This window comes from Panthera tigris, chromosome B2 (genome assembly GCF_018350195.1).
Source record: "Panthera tigris isolate Pti1 chromosome B2, P.tigris_Pti1_mat1.1, whole genome shotgun sequence".
Taxonomy (NCBI): Eukaryota; Metazoa; Chordata; class Mammalia; order Carnivora; family Felidae; genus Panthera; species Panthera tigris.
The window spans coordinates 57716271-57734103 of record NC_056664.1 but is presented as its reverse complement, the minus strand read 5'-3'; the positions used below and the strand labels follow the sequence as shown (position 1 = coordinate 57734103).

Here is a 17833-nt window from a genome sequence, read left to right as displayed (position 1 = left end):
ATTTAATCCAATTAGAAACAAATCAAAATGTCATAAATAATTTTTAAAAGCACAGATAAAAGGAATATGATACAACATTAATTTGTATCACTAAATATTTGCTATCAGTAACTCGTATGTACATTGAATTTTTCTTGTGTAGTAGAAATATTAATTAAAAATAAATTACAAAGTGAAAACTAGAGGGGCACCTGGGTGACTCAGTCGGTTAAGCGTCCAACTTCAGCTCAGGTCATCATCTCATGGTTAATGGGTTCGAGCCCCACGTCGAGCTGTCTATTGACAGCTCAGAGCCTGGAGCCTGCTTCAGGTTCTGTGTGTGTGTGTGTGTCTCTCTCTCTGGCCCTCGCGTGCTCATACTCTATCTTTCTCTGTCTCTCAAATATGAATAAATGTTAAAAAATAGTTAATAAATTTTAAAAGGAGAGAAAATTAGACAGAGGGAGAAAAGAAAGATAATAATAGACAGATAAGCACTGTTTCATTTGAAGAAGTTTCTAGTGAGAATTTGAGCATCTAATCATTTCACAAACTGTTTTTTCTTCCCCCTAGGTTTTGGGGATTTTGGAAGAATAGGTCTCACTTTTTCTCTTAACTTCCACACCTGCTACTCACTACATGGTCCATGACTGGCTGGGTTTTGCTTTAACCACCTCTACTGAAATTATTGTCATCATGGTCAACAGTGATGGCTTAACTGCTAAAAATAAGTGAACATGTTTCAAGCCTCAGTTCCTTTTGTCTCTCCATAGCATTTCACATTCCTTTATCTTCCAAACATTTTATGCTTGATTTTCCATGTAATCCTCCCCAGGTTTTACTCTTGCCTTTTACTTTCTCTTCTGTCTTGCTCAAGTCATCATTTACCTCAACTTTCTCTGAAATCCGATAGTCTCCAAAACTTTGCCCTTAACCCTGTTTCCTTTTACTCCCTATACGTAATTTCATATATTTTTATATCTTCACTCAGTTCTGCAAGGTCATTTCCTCAAAGGCAGATGTACTGACAGGTGTATCTGTCAGGGTCCAAACAGTTACAACAGCACAACATGTTACAACAATTCAAGCAGGATTTATTTACCTGGTAACAGTAATACAAAGGGGGAATGGAGTGTGATCAGACCACAGAGATAGTGTAGAAACCCCAGGAAGGTAGCTGATAAGCTGTTACCACCCTTGGGCCCAAAAGGACAAAGGAAGGGGAAGATATGGAGGAGCAATGACTTCCATCAAGGGATTCAGCCAGCTTGACATGGCCTCAGAGAGGGAGATCCACAGGGATAAATATTACCCTAACTTCAGTCTCCTGCTTCCCTCCCAACTCTGGCTAGGTTTCCTCATTGGGCCAAATAAACCAAAAGCCACAGAGCATAAGAGCCCTGTTGATGTAGTCAGATGGGTCAGTTCCCTGGACACAGACCAGAGTAGAACAAACTGGAGAGTGAATCTAGAAGAACAAACTGAAATATCTGGTACAGTGACATAGACTGAACATAGTATGTGCCTTTTTGTTGTATTGCTATATTTTAAATACACAGACATCAAACACACAGTTTTTCAAAACAATTTTTTTTAATGTTTATTTATTTTTGAGAGAGAGAGAGAGTGTGAGCCAGGGAGGGGCAGAGAGATAGTGAGACACCGAATCTGAAGCAGGCTCCAGGCTCTGAGCTGTCAGCACAGAGCCCAACACGGGGTTCGAACCCATGAACCATGAGATCATGACCTGAGCCGAAGTTGGACGCTTAACCGACTGAGCCACCCAGGCACCCCTACACACACTATTTTTCAAACTAGCATATCCTGTGAAGTGTCATAAATCTTTTTAAATAATGGGATAGTATAATGCTTTTTAAATAATGAGAAAACAGGCACAATGATACAAAAACGAGGTTAGACAGAGAAGGCCAATAATTGTTCAATCAGGACCTCCTGGGAGCAGAACCATGATAAGTCACTAATTTCTAAAATCTAGCTTTCTTGTACCGATTCTCTAGAGAACAGAATCTGAATTAAAACTTTATGTTGAGTATAGTCACCAGAATGAGAGGAAAAGGGGAGTGAAGCAGAAAAGAATGAGGATAAATAGAGAGGTGTGCATTACTGAGGGGACCACAAATTTGTGACAGTCACAGTTCCGCCATGTGGGACATCTTTTTTTTTTTTTTAATATTTTTATTTTTGAGCCAGAGAGAGAGAGAGAGAGAGAACATGTGGGGAAGGGGCAAAGAGAGAGGGGACAGAGGATCCAAAGCAGGCTCTGCCCTGACAGCTGTGGTGCTGACAGCAGTGAGCCCACTGTGGGGCTCAAACCTACAAACCATGAGATCATGACCTGATCTGAAGTCGGATGTTCAATGGGTGGAGCCACACAACTGCCCCTGCCAAGTGGGACATCTTATGAGGGCTCATACAGGACATCATAACAATAGTCTCTGGGGGAGAAAGGAGATGAATATACTCACTGGCCCCCCTTTATGCCCTTCTGTTGGGTAAAGTTCATCCCCTTCAGGGTTAATTCCCCTGAATTTACAAGTTGTCTCTCTGGCCACTCCATTTAGACTTGAAGGAAGCCAGAGTCTAGCTGGCTCTGGGCTCTGGTCCAGTGGTCCCTCTGGATATGGTGTCATGTGAGGGATCATTCAGTGTACACCTGAACGATACCTTCTTTAATGGAATGAGAGATGAAACACTGGTGCTCACCATGGTGGTCAGAAATCCTAAGGAAATATTTAGGACTGAAATTATTTGTGCTGATGGTTGTGGCATCAGCAGCTACCCAGGACCCTATCTATGGTGATATGAAAAAGGCAATACTTTGTTAGCTGTTTTCATAAGAAAGCCGGTGTATAAAATATAATGCCTATTTATGACTTATAATAAAAAATGTGACTTTGAGACACTTACATTTAAATCTAGGCATGTCATTCCACTTTGCATTAAACCTGCCAACACCTACAACAGTGTTTCTTAAGAGTTTCTGCTGTGTGTAATTAAAGGCTGAGAAGAGTAAACAAATACAGATGTCTGCCTTACTCCAGTAGCAGAGGGCAAAGAAAATTTCATGAAAATGTAATGTTTTATCTTAAGCCTCACAAATATTAATTATTAAACTATTTAAATGATACATTAATTTGAGGAATATTGATGCTCCTGGAAACCCCTGTATTTACCTTATGGATTTTAGTACTTCCTGACATATTTGAAAGCATTGACTTGTAGAATAAAATCCAGCCTTCTCAACATGGTATGGAATGGTCTTTCTGATCAAGACCCTACACATTTATTCACCTATTTCACAAACACTGAATGTCATCACTATTCAAGAGACTGGACTCCACTGAAGAGGGAAGAAATGTATAAAATCCCTGAGCTTATAGTTAAGATTCTAGGGGAAAATACAAATAAATAAGCTATTACTGTATAAAGTGGTAACACTTCTGATAGAGGTATGGGGGCTAAATATATGGGATATGTGTCTAAGGTAGATTTGAGTGTCAGGCAAAGCTTTGTAGAAGAACCATATTCTAAGTTAAGAATTGAAATATAAATTGGCCTCAACCAGCTAAAGTTGGAACAAAGCATAAGAGAACAAATTGTTCAGAAACTGAGATTAAAGATGAGATACCTCCTGAGGCAGAACCAGCTTGCCAATAGCTTTGAAAGCTATGGTAATCACATTAAAGTTGATACTGAGAGAAACAGGGAGTCTCTGAATGTGCTAAGGGGAATAATGTGATCAGGTTCACATTTTAACATGATCACCCTCTTTGCATTGTGGTGAATGAATTGACAGAATCATGACTGAAGGCAAGGAAGCCAAATGGATTGTTTTTGCAATCACTTGGGCAAAAAGTGGTGATAGTAAAAAGAGGACTTAGTTTTGAGGTACATACTGATGAATTGAATAGACCCTGGTAATGGAATGTATGTGTGACCTGAGGAAAAGGGAGTAGGAAGGATTATGTTCAAGCTTCTAATTTGACTTTGGGCCATGTGGGAGAGCCAGGAAAGGGAAAGGAAGTTTAAGGGACAGAGCAAGTAAGAGCCCAGGTACCTGTGGGACTTCCGCAGGGAGTCGCAGGCTTGCATGTTTGGCTCTGATCTGAAACTCTAAAGAGAAGTTGGGACTTTTCAACATCTATAAGACAGTCTGTTCAAAAGCTGACATTTAAGAATGTTCCATTTATAATCCCATCACAATTTATATTTACTTCCACATCCATTCTCTGTAATTAGAAAAAATTTCCTATATCAATAATGGAAATATTTCACTTTTCTACATGTTGTTTCTTCAGCCTAGGATAGATAACCTTTGCTATCTGGGAATCTCTTCTCCATCCTTCAGGATTCAGATCAATTGACCTCTCTGTGAAGCCTTCTTAAATTCTTGATATGATCTTAATTTCTTCCTTCTATGTATTGTCATAGCACCTTTTTCCATTTGAAACTTGTCCTGACTTACTTATTTGGCTTTCATTCTGACTCACTTCACTGAAGCCTTTCGACTAGAAAAGAAGTAACAACTATGATAAATTAGTTCTTTATGATTTTTCTTGCATTGTGCCTCCGTATTGGTGCCACATTGTTCTCCTTCAAAGTGAATCCCCCTTGGCATTCCTGAGATACTAATACACTCAATTAAATAAGATTGCCCACATGTCAGATGCAGCCCGAGTTTATTGTTGGTTATTAACCACAGCTATGCAATAATTCTCTGAGACCCATTTATTCTTACCTTGAATAGTACTGGTAGTTCTCTGAAATATAGTGTTAAAATTCATAGAGATTATGGAGTTGAGCCGCCGGAAAGGTTATTAAACATATCTACCTTAAGATAAGCTGAAACATTATAAATATTTTAAGGCAATTTGTTTGAATGTATAAGAAGTGATGAGTCATGGTCAGACTGTCTCTACTGTCTTGAGGACATTGCTGGTTAAAGCCAGTGGCCCAGCTTTCACAGGCAAGCCATTAATAGATGTTCATATTCGACGAGGCTAAATCCATTGCTTCAGTAATATAATATTGAGAGTTTAAGAACAAGATGAGATAGACAATGCTGCTTTAATATCCGCAAGTATCCTTTGCTTCAGCACCTTTTGATATGCTTATTTATTTTCTGAGGTCATCTAGTGTATTTTTGAAAAAGATTAATATACAAAAATAACATTCTTTTCTATTCAAAGGTTTATATAAAGAAAAATAGTATGGCAAACATTTCTAAAAACAATGAAAGGGCTCTATTTGGATCTTTCCTTAGAACTTAAACGGAAATTGATTTAGGGTGTGAGTACCTGAGCTTGTTCTTTGTAATACAGTAGAATTTTAAGGAATGATTTTACATTTGGATTCGAGTTTAATTTTTGTGTGCATACTTTAAGATTCCGAAACTAATATATCAGGTTCTTCACAGTAGTGGGAAACCAATGACTACCTTTTAATGTAAGCCATCACATTTTGAAAGTAAAACTATTGTGTCTAGTATTTTTCTGTAGCCTTTTGAATTTTGAAATGAACAGTTTTTTCTACATTGCTTTAGCTGTTTGTGGCTCTCTTGTATTAGGGCTAATAGGTTAAAATAAACCTCTTAAATCATTCTCCTGATATAATAAGGCATTTGTAATAACCATATGGTTTTCTCTTTAGAGAAATGATTATATCCCTTGGCTACATTGCCTGCAGTTCTGCTAGCTGCCCCCTGGCAAATGATGATATCGAGGGTTGTGATTTCGTGACCCAACTGAGCAAGAATATAATGAAATGGATCACCATTTACTTGTAAAAGATACATTTTACTGATTTTTCACACAGAGTGGTGATATAAGTTCATGTGCTCAAGTTTCTTCTCCCAAATTGCCAAAGAAATACTTTTTAAGTGGAAAAAAAATCAGTTCTGGAAAAAGGAGATAGATACTACCATTTATGTAAGAAATCATCCCATTAGATCAAGATTGAGACCACTTGTGCCCAGCATGAAATTTATATCTTCCATATCACTAAATGGTAATTGTTCCTTAGTTACCTAAACCCAAAATCTGAGATTCACCTATGCTTTTTCATCTTTCTCTCTGAACTACCTATTCACTACTTCACTTCCAGATCTACCCTCCATCTTTTTCCACCCTGCTTGGTACCCTGGGAGGCTGACATCTATGGGCCACAACCACCCAGCTCCCTTTGGCCTCTGACTTTCAGTTTGGCCAAAGAGATGGCAGGACATAGAAGGAATAGAAAGAGGAAGAGGTCAAGTTATTCTCTGTTTTCTCTCAGCTGCATATACATTTGTGGTGGCTGCATTCCTTACTCCAAGACCACAGCTCTTCTCAAGTGCCCCTTCTTCTGTACGTCCATCTTTGTCCACAGCACAGAAAGTACTTCATTTTCTTGCCCATTCAGGTTCAATGACAGTGACAGATTTGTTTCTTGGGACACTTTTCAATCACTTGTTGATTCTCTTAAGCTTTTCCAACTTGAAAATAGTCTCTTCATTAAACTCACTTGTTACTCTTTCTGAATGTGCATCTGTTTTCTGACAGTCCCTGACTGATGCATACCTCATATATGAAATTGATCACAAAGTCATTTTGGAAACCAAATGTGACTTTGTTACAGAGTTAACATTTGTTAAGTAGAGCCCCACATGTTACATGGTGAGCCGTGGTTCAACAGAAGACCACATTGGAATAGAAATAAAGAAGTTTATTTTTCATAAATTCTGGAGGAAGTAACCATCATGCCTTGAGGAGTCATGCCGGAGGTCAAAGCAGGGTTCAAGCAGAGAGAGAGGAAGAGGATCTGAAATAAATGCCTTATTAGGGTCTGTAGCAGGAATGCTTTGGGGTTCCTAGACCAAAGCTAGATGGGTCAGTTCAAACCAAAAGGAACAGGATTTTGGTAAGCTCCATGGGGATCTTACCCAGGTGGCACATGAGGATAAGTCAGGGGGAGGTGGGGGAGACTGCTTATCACAAAAGCAGTAGGGAAGTCATATTAGGAACTTACATTTACTTGTGACTCTGCCAACTGTTACCTAGGGCATGCACTCATGGGAATGAGTTATGCCACTTCAAGGACTTTGTGGGCTGCTTGACCACAAAATGGATGCCAAGGCAACAATATTATAGAATAATTTAACTAAACTCTCAATAACAAATCCTTCTGAAATGCTATCACTTCACTATACCCCCAATAACATACTCTTAGTTCAAGTTCCAATCTGATTATTTTTATTCCTATAATACTTGAATTACTTCCGGCTACTATTCCCTCACAAACTATTCTTCACATTAAAACCAGAAAGGTAGCTCAAAACAGATATGGATTATTGATTTCCTGCTTAAAACGTTCATGGCTTCACATTGCCTTTAAATTTGGCCAACAAATCTCCCCATAATCCAGCCCCTGCCTGTCTCCCAAGACTCACCTGTTGGTGTTTGCATGCGTGTGCTTCTTTGCCTACAGGCTTCTTTGCCCATCCTTCTCTAGCCAACTGCTGTTTTTATTAAGACTCAGCTATAAACCTCATGAAGAAGCCTTTCTGATAGCTTTTGCTCTACTCTTACCGTAACATCTGTCTACAACACTGCCATCTGTCTACAACACTGCCATCAGTACATCTGTTTGTCCCCTGTCAGGAATAAAAAATTTGAAAAGTTTTAGTTCAAGGTTCAAACTATATGGGTTCAAATCCATATGTTTGCCTATGATATTGAGCAAGTTTATTAAGTGTGTACCTCTGTTCTCATCTGTAAATTTAGGAAAATAAAAATGGTCACTTTTTGTATTGTGAGAATAAAATTATGTTCGCACATTTGCAACATTTGAGCAGTGCTGAGTTTAGTTAGCACTTAATGCATTATGCAGTCTTACATTGCTCAATTTTTTTTTCTCAACCCCATAAGATGGAAAGCTCATAAATAGGAGGGCCTTGGTTCTACTACTGAGCATATTTAGTGAGTTTCTGGTGCATAGAGAGAATTCCATAAGTCCTTTTAGGTTGAATAAATGAATGAGTGAATTCTGGATTAATTGACATGTCGTTTCTCTTGACCCATCTTTTTTTTTTTTTTTTTTTTTTTTCAAATCCTGGCTGGTAATGTCTAGATCTAGATTCCTTAAAGGAGTTCTTTTTATGAAATAAATACTCTGGGGTTCCTATGAATGTGAGAAAGTTATTCTCTTTTTAAGACTAGAAGACAAATTTGCATTTGTTTTTGCCAGTGCATATGTTCTTATAGCTGGAGTTAAGTATGTGACTTTAATCATGACATATTGATTGTTAACTTTCCTGTCTCTGATTTGGATGCACTTTCCAGGTAATAGGTAATAATACATTTTCAATCCCGACTGATATTTTAGTATATTCTTCTTTCCTGTATGTTTTATGCTAACTTGGAAGTATTCCAGAGTAATATCTCTCCATAAAGGAAATGTAATTAATATAATAAATGTTTCCATTTGACATAAAACACCTACTAAAAATGCTGCATATTTTTATATTCCTTATTGTCAATAGTGGAAAGATATTCAAACTTCAGTAATTTACAAAACTAAATGTAGCCATTTAGTAAAAATGTTCTTTTAGTAAAAAATACTGTTTTTATAAGTATGTTATTTTAAATTTAATTTGCTCTTAAAAATCTAAATAATACAAGCATTAGATTGTGAATTTGTAGATTTCTTTAAGGATCCATGATGTAGAGTTCAGTATCCATAATGATCCATTAAATTTTATATTTAAAAATGATTTGTTTCTTTTTATGCCACACCTCAGAATGTATCTATGGATTAGAAAATTTATAAAATCAAAAAATATATCTTTAGCAATTATTATATATCAGAGCTGATATAGCTAAGTAAGTAAATAAAGTTGCTTTAAGGTTTTAAGCCCTAAAAAGAGAAATAATCATAGAATAACAATTAAGTGTTCTATGGTACAAATATACAAAATAATATTAAGCATTTTCTAAGAATTATAAGCTGTACACCCATATCTAAGTCTACTCCTATAAAGAATATATGGAGAACTACAAAAACTTAAAGATATACACACATATTCACATGCAACATTCATATATATTAGTGTTGAAAAAAATAAAGTGTTCATTTAACAGGCGTGTATTTTGAGAAGTTCCTGGAAAATTAAAGAAATATCAAATGGTGACTTCCATTTTGGGTAATGTAGCGGCTGAAAAACATTCCAACTATAAGTCAGACATAAAATATAGGCTAAAGTAGAGAAAGGGTTTTAAATAAATTATTAAAATACCAAACTAATGAGAAAAATCCTTACCACCCCCCCCCCAAAAAAAAGGAAAGGAAAAAAAAAAACTATCTGACAAAAATTTTCCTGACTGTGCATTAGCTTTAGGTAGGAGGGAAAAAATCTTCCCCACTTATGTATAATACTGTAATTGAAGAAACTCTGTGTTCTTTTTCTCTTGGGTGAAATATTTTATATCTTTTAGAACCATGTATTTTGGAGTATGATTCAAGTACAAAATGCTCTTATTGCAAATAAATAATAGTAACTTTAACTGAGGGTTCTCATTTAAATTAAAGCATATCAGAGAGGAAGGAGGTGGGATTGAGTGACATAGGTGAAGGGGAATTAAGAGTACACTTATCATGAGGAGCCTGAGTAATGTTGTGTAGAATTGTTGAATCACTATATTGTATATCTGAAACTAATTTAACACTGCATGTTAACCATACTGGAATTAAAATTTAAAACTTAATAAAAATTTAAAAAAACTATAACAACAAACTAGCTCACTATGGAGGTTTGTGATCCAAACCTGTATATCATTAACTTATTCAAAATATTTGTTGACTTGGTTCCAGGGATTATACTATAAATGAGCCACTTCCTATTTATTTAAAAGTCTTAAAGAAAAATTTTTTAATGTTTCCAGGCTGAAATTGCCCTCATGGAATGAACAAAGCAAATATAAGTCCTCTAAGAAATGCCTTACACTAAGGCCTCAAAGTATTCTCACAGATATAGTTCCAAAGAATATGAGTCTACAGTGAAAATATTATAAGACATTTGAAAGGGAATAAAAATCACCCTGAGAGATGAGACAGCAGAAAGAAGAGGAGGTGACTTGGATCTGCAAAGACCAGATGTTATTATTACCAGATACAGAATAAAAAAATTTATGCTTGATTTTTTTAAGAAGTAAAAGAGGGAAGTTAGAGTATGAGTAAAGAAAAAGATACCATGAAAACTGAACAGAGAGCTTTTAACACAAGTAAATAGAAGTGTAAAAAGTGAAAACATAATAATTTAAATTGAAAAATTGACAAGTTAAACAGCAATTAGAGCTATAAAGAGGGGCGCCTGGGTAGCTCTGTCGGTTAAACATCCAGCTCTTGATTTCAGCTCAGATCATGATATCATGGTTCATGAGTTCAAACCCTGCAGTAGGAACACAGCAGTTGGAGCCCTGCACTGGTCAGTGCAGAGTCTGTTTTGAGATTCTCTCTGCCCCTCCCTGGCTCGCTCTCTCTCTCTCTCTCTCTCTCTCTCTCTCAAAATAAATAAATAAAGAGCTGTGATGATAAATAATGAATGGAATGATGTATCTGAAGAAACTATTATGAATTGAGAGAGATGTTGCAAAAGGAGCTGAAGACATGGAAGATAAAATGAGAAAATTTTATTTCATCTAATGTTTTAATAGAAGAATTTAAAATGAATGTGGGAAAGCTATCATTTTTCCAGAATATGTGAAAAGCATAGATGCTTCATATAGAAAATCTCCCCAGAAAAAAACTAAGCTAGATGAATAAAAATAATTCTATATCTCAACATATCACAGTGGAAAAACTGGAAAGAAAAAGACCAAAAAGAACATTTTGAAGGCATCCAGAGAAGAGAAACAAGTTTTCTACAATAGAAGGATAATTGCATGTAGCAAACTAATTGTCAACAGGAATAACAGGAGACGGAAAACTGAAACCACTACAAAATTCTCAGACCAGGAAATCTTATTTGAAAAGACATAGACTAGAGCAGTATCTGTCATATATAATTATCTCCTATAAATTGAAGTAAAAATAACTGAAAAATATTTTAAAAGTTATATAAGATGTGGTTAGAACATACTTGTATTGGACATACATTAAAGCACTGGAGGCAGGCAAAACCAAAAAGTGAGATGGAACCAAATCACAGAAGAATGTGTATTTCAATTGGAATAATTTTTGGTATGAGAGTAATAAGAACAAGAACAGCGAGAAGGATGAATTACAGAAAAACAGGAACTAAAGTCAGATACTGAAAAGAAAATACAAATGTAGAAGAACTGACAGAAGGTAGAAAAGATATTTTACTGGTTTTTTAAAAAGGAGGGGGGTGTAGAATTTCAGATGTGGAAAGGAAGAAAAGGAAAGAAATCCAACATTTCTGCTATTTGACTGATTTGGCATATTGGCAGAAAGCATTGATTTAATTCCCATGCAGGGTTGGACTCGGGAATCAAGATCAGGACAGCTTGCACCTTCTCTGTGATCAGGAACAATCCTCAGTAGGGCTGACATGGGAAAAGAAAATCATAACCAATCAGTGAGAGTACAGCTCTTCAAAATTACCCATCCTGTATATTGAGGGACAGCAGCGGCTTGGAATGCCTTGGGGTACTATTCTGCTTAACACACAGCAATTCTGCGAACTTCGATTATGTGAGAATGCTTGTGATCTAAGGAACCTTATCTATGAATATGTAAGAGCTAAAACATACAAGATTGTGAGAATGAGAAATGTATTTCTTTAGTGAGAAAAATTGGGACAATGTGAAAACAAGATCTTTTAAAATCCCACTATTATGTTAATAGTGAATGAATTTACTTGTGCTTTAAATGTGAAATATTGGGGCACCTGTGTGGCTTAGTTGGTTAAGATCTGACTTCTGTTCAGGTCATGATCTCACACTTCATGAGTTTGAGCCCCATGTCAGGCTCTGTGCTGACAGCTCAGAGCCTGGATCCTGCTTGGGATTCTCTCACTCACTCTCTCTCTCTCTCTCTCTCTCTCTCTCTCTCTGCCCCTCCCCACTTGTGCTTGTTCTCTCTCTCTCTCAAAAATAAACTTTAGGAAAAAATAAAATAAAATGTTCAATACTGCATTTGTTATTAGGATATGATTATTCTATTGCATAATGTTATGCGAAAAAAAGAAGAGTAATAATACCTGGGATTAGTGTTTTCAGATCAATTCTTCCAGGTATAATTTTTGTTTGATATTTAATTTTTGTCTTGAATGGCAAATGATAATTTTATAAGTACTAACAGTAATTTTACATATTTCCTCTTTTAATGTAGTTATGGTAATTAAATACATCTTAAATAGCAAACATTTTTCTGTGTTTTGCTTTCAGAAAGAATTCACTATTAGATCAAACTAAAGACAAGACAACATGAATTTTGAAGCTAGTAGACAATGCTGACAATTTAAATAAAATTTTGAAGCCATTTTTCAGTATGTTTCAAGCTCTATTTGATAGCATGATGTTCTCATGATTTTGATAGAGCAGAAATTAAATACTTTGAGTTTATTCCTATTCGCCACCACCACTAAAACATGACTAGATGTTGACAGTTATCCTAAATGGGAACTGAGGGCCTGACCACTAAGAAACTCCACAGAAATAGTACAATTTTAGGGAAGACAAAATATAAAATTGGGTTATGTTGATGTTTGCACACCTCTCAATCTACTAAAATTTATTGACTCTTGTACTTTAAAGGGGTATCCTCTGCAAAGTATATCTATATACCTATTAAAATAAATGTATGACCCAGATACTAGAGGAAAAACTTGAAACAGCTTAAATATACTAATTCCAAACTGATAGAAGTAATAATGTATAGTTAAACAGTATAACACTTTGCAACTTAAAAAGGAAAATGAAGAACTGATAGGGCAGCATGCTAAGAATTATTTTTAGGTGAAAAAGTAAAGAGCAGATGAGCATATCCTAGTAGGTGAAAAGATGAAGTAGAAGGGAGTATGTATGTTTATACAACTATTCTCATTTTTAAAAAACAGTGTACATATTATTTGTACATCAAGTATATGTCTTTTATTGCCTAGATTATTTTCCCACTTTAAAAATTTAATTATAATGATTTTTGAAGATTTCTTTCCCCCTATACTGTTAAGAGCCACAAACTCAAGACTCCTCTGGCTAAGTTTTTTGTTTTTAATACTTCCTCATAATTCCAAAAATCCTGCTTCTCTGCTTATGAAGTGAGTGAGTCCATTCTTTCTTCTAAGAAATTGAGGCCAGACAAATGTATGCTAAACAGTGATAAAGTCAGCTAACAAGTAAAATCCCTCAGGCTGAAACAATGTGAATTGCTTGCTGCCTGCCAGGCAAATGATTTTGTAGAACTTTCTGGAAATGAGAGAATGGCAGGAATGAGACAATGAGTGGAGGGTCTTCCTTTCTTCCAACCAGAACTCCCACAACATGATGATTAGCAATCACTGTCATACCAAGGTGCCTTTCTCTAAGGATCAGGCTTGATTTTGAGTAAAATTAGCATATCATTCAATCATTAATTCATTCAGAAAAAGGTCTTTAGAGATTACTGCTTGTAATACCAATGACTGGTTCATCACTATATCCTTGTCCAGAGATACCCAAGAGACAATCCAGCAGATTCTTTATACTTACTATTTAAGACTGATAGTAATAAGAAAGGCAATGAAGTTTTACAATATGATTGATTTAAAAGTGTTGAAAACCCTGAATCCTGATTTATTTGTAAGCTTTCATATAGTCATGATTTTTAGAATGAAAGCAATTACAAATTTAATGCTCCTTTTGTACATTACTAATTATATCAGTATGACTATCATCTAATTGTATTTAATGTCCATGTTTATTTGATATGTTTAACCTATTTTACATAAAGTAAAAATAAGTTAAAATGTTATCAGAAGAAATTTTTGTTTCTTTTTAAATCTATTAAAATTGAATAAAGTTTACTTCAATTCTAAAATAGGTGAGGTTATGACATAATTTATAATTTAAGAAAAGAAAAACACTGAAAGTGAAGGGCTGTTAATAGTGATATATCAAATACCAAATTTGACCTTAAAAACAGAATATGTTAAATTAATGCTGTTTTCAAAATTTGATTTATGGCCCTGCTGTTTTAATTGATGGATCAATTAACAGTAATTATTTTTGTATAATCAGCTAGCAGCTGAAATGTGCAACATATTGATTTTTTCAGGTGAGACATAGACTCCCTTAGCAGCTACTGTAGAAGAAAGAAGTAGTGACATTTAATTCAGTCTAATTTATTCCTGAAAGAGATAATTGACTGCAGTTCATGAAGTCTATAGCAAGAGATAGATGAAATGGTGAAATCATTCAGAAACAATGAAATAAAAATTAAAGTAGAATACGGAATACTGAGTAATAAATCCCATGAACTTCAAGTTAGCATTGCTTAATGGAAGTTACTTTAAAGGGACAAATTTATACTATGAGTACAAATGGGGAGAATTATCCTAATCTAACAGAATGAAATCTGAGAAAGTTGATTGCAAGATTGGATCAGAAGTGTTAGAATTTATATTATTTATAAAACCAAACATGGTGTGTAATGGAGTTATGAAATGGACCCTAAATATAAACTTATTTTCACTTGCTATTTTTCTTGTTGGTACTGTGGTACATTGGATGTTTAAAAAAATTATTCAGATTAGTTTATAAAATATTTCTTGAAAAGTCTACTTGAGGATTATCATTGTTGTTAGGGATAACATGAAGAAATGAGCAAAGATGATCCATCCATTCTTTGTGGACATTGAGGAGAGAGAAGAGAGTTTGGCTTCATCAAAAATATAAATATATGGTTACAACCTGTGATAAACATCATAAGTAGAAATTTCAGGTTGCAAGAGCATTGTAAAACAAAAGAAATGACCTGCCAATTAATATTATTTTGGTTTTGGTAAAAAGTTTTAATAAATTATCTATTTCATTTTCTTCAGCTTTTTTATTCCAATAAATTGACATGGTAATAGACAGGAGATGCAAAAATGACTGAGTCTCTAAACGTCAGTCTGAAGATAACTTTTGAATGGACTTCTTTTGCCAAAGTTTTATCTTTATGACAATGTACAAAATAAAAATTTACTCAGATAGTTAAGTTGTTGTTTATTTGTTATTGCAGGAAGATTTTTTTATATTAAAAAGATAATTCTCCTAGTGATTTTTATTAAATAAAAATTCCAAAAACACTACTTCCAAACAGTAATGTAACACTCAGGAGCACTCTGAAGACATCAATTCAGTTGTTTACTATGAATAAGGAATTCTGCCAAAATGAGGAATTTGTGTGTGGGGGGAAGGTAGAAAAACAATGACCAATGTACAGCCTGTAGCTCTACCTAAAATTAAAAAATGTACTCTAAGCCAGTGGAAAATATTCCAGCAGTGGTACATTGACATACGGAATTTTAAAGATGAAAGAAATACCAATTTCATCTTAAGGACCAATGAAGAAGGAAGGCTATCTAGAGGAAATAAGATAGATTTTGACTTGGCACTTTAGGTGAAACTTAGATAGCAAGAGAGGAGCAACAATGCGTAGAAAGTAGTTCAACAAACTGCCTAAATTCAGAATGTTCGGAGTTTTGAAGGAATAGTAATCTTATTGGGTATGAGTGAAGTTAAGGTATTTATTAGGAATCACGATAAAGTGAGCTGGAAAGCAAAGAAGAATTCCATTACCAAGAGGCTTTGAATATAAAAGTAAGGAACTTCAACTTAATTCAAAGGGATTTTGTTGTTGTTTCATTATTTATTAAGGAAGAAAAAAATTACACTGGTAGTAAAATTTGTGGGAAAAAAAATTAAGAGAATCACTTGCAGGTATTTCTAAGGTACCTCTTGGGTAACTCTTGAATGCAAGTCACTTTGAGGAATACACATTTCTAGTAATCAACCTAGAAATAATTCAAGTGCAAGCGGTTTTACCATTAAAATGTAACATGGCCTCATTTTTTTTTTTAACTTAGGTTCATGAGGGTTAAAATAGTCAAAGTAGAGCTATACTTAGCCACATTCTGATTCTTTTATGTAAGAAAACAATTAGGCTTATGGAGGCTGATACATTCAGGTTTCTTAAGTACTTAGAAGAAATTAATTTAGCTTCTCAGAACCACATAGGTGGACTATAGCTCTGTGATCCACCTGAGGTCACATTCTAGAGCTCAGGCATTTTCAACATTGGTAAATCCCACAACTGGAAACCAAACATGATAATTCTCTTTACCCTAGGTTAAACCGCTGATATGTGTTGTTTTTATTTCATCTTATTTTAAACCAGAGTTTCTGTTATTTCTGTTTAAGTTCATGTACTTTTACTTATATTGTGTTTTCTGATCTTGTTATAAATCTAGATCCCAGGATTCCACTCTGTCTACAGTATCTTCTGTTGCTCCTTCTAGTGCAACAGAAGGGGTTGACTCCACGTGGACCTCCCTCGGCACCCCTCCTGTAGTGCCACCCGTGTGCCAGGAGGACCTGTGTTACAATGGAGGCACTTGTCATCCTGTCTCCCTCTCCAGTGGTACCTTCTCATTCCACTGTGACTGTCCGCTACATTTTACTGGCCATTTCTGTGAACAAGGTAATCGATCTTCATTTGTTTTTAAAAAGTTCTCTAGAGGTGACAAGAGAATTACAACCTTATAGTAAGCATGTTGACAGAAACAAGAAACATCTGTATAATTTTATTTAAAAATGAATTATGATAGAACACTTTTGGTTCAGTATTGTAGAAGCAAACCTAAGATTTTATTTTCTCCATTAGGATTGCCGTTCAAAATATATTTTCAGCTGCCACAAAAAATAAGAGTTTAGGTGGAAATGTAGTGTTCTTTATGTAGTTTGTTCTAAAATTATGGTGTGTCCATCTTTTGTCAGCATAGAAACAATTAGGGTCTCTTGTATACTATTTTTATTGCTTAATTATTAATCACATCACTGTTTTTTTGTATTTCGTAAGGAGATCCCCATATTTAAATTATTTTGTTAAGATTGGTTATTTTTTGATACTTTAGAACATGGTTTTAGCATTAATGGAGCTGTTTATGAATCAAAAGAGAATTTCCCTATTGCAAACATCTAATGGCCTCCTAAGAGTCACTCAGTTAATTAAAGCAGTGATGGGCAATTAGAGCCAGAAACGCCCTGGGCAGATTACAAAGGCATTAGGTCATGATGCATGTCCTTACACTAATAGCTGAAAAGTGACATTGTTTTCTATGTAAAATTAATCACTGGTTCTAAATTGAGGAGGTGAGGATGGGGATTACTATTGGATAGTGATTCATATGGCAGAGAATTTCATTATTTGTCCAAGATTGTGTTTAAATCCTTTTTCAGCACCAAAATGTGAGACCTCTGGAAGCAAACTCATAGGTACATATATGTTATTCAGCTCTTCTTGCCAAATGACCTTGTGTGACTGTTATGTGTTAATATTTAGCCAAGTAAGCAAGTAAATATAGTTAAAAGCAAAAAAAATGGAAACATGGTCTATTTTCAGTCTCATTGTATAAATAATATGTATCCTTAAAGTCTATTTTTTAACTGTAAAATGCTTTTGAAAACATCACTTTGCTTGATTTTTGAGTGAATATTTTATATGTCTGCAAAATATGAGACTTGCCAATTCTGCTACAGTATGAGACCATTTATACTACATTCTGTAAGTAGAGTTCTAGGAACATAATTTGGACTGTAAAGCTCTTTTAGATCCACACTTAGCCATTTAAATCTCTGAGAGGGCTTTTTCTTTT

At 35.0% G+C, this 17833-nt stretch overlaps 1 protein-coding gene across 1 annotated transcript in view; it reads left to right on the top strand.

The window, feature by feature from the left end:
* Positions 1-17833, top strand: part of EYS (eyes shut homolog) — a 1764056-nt gene that overhangs the window by 1298164 nt on the left and 448059 nt on the right. The window contains 1 exon segment of the mRNA XM_042986616.1: positions 16430-16659. Within this exon segment, the coding sequence (XP_042842550.1) occupies positions 16430-16659 (230 nt within the window).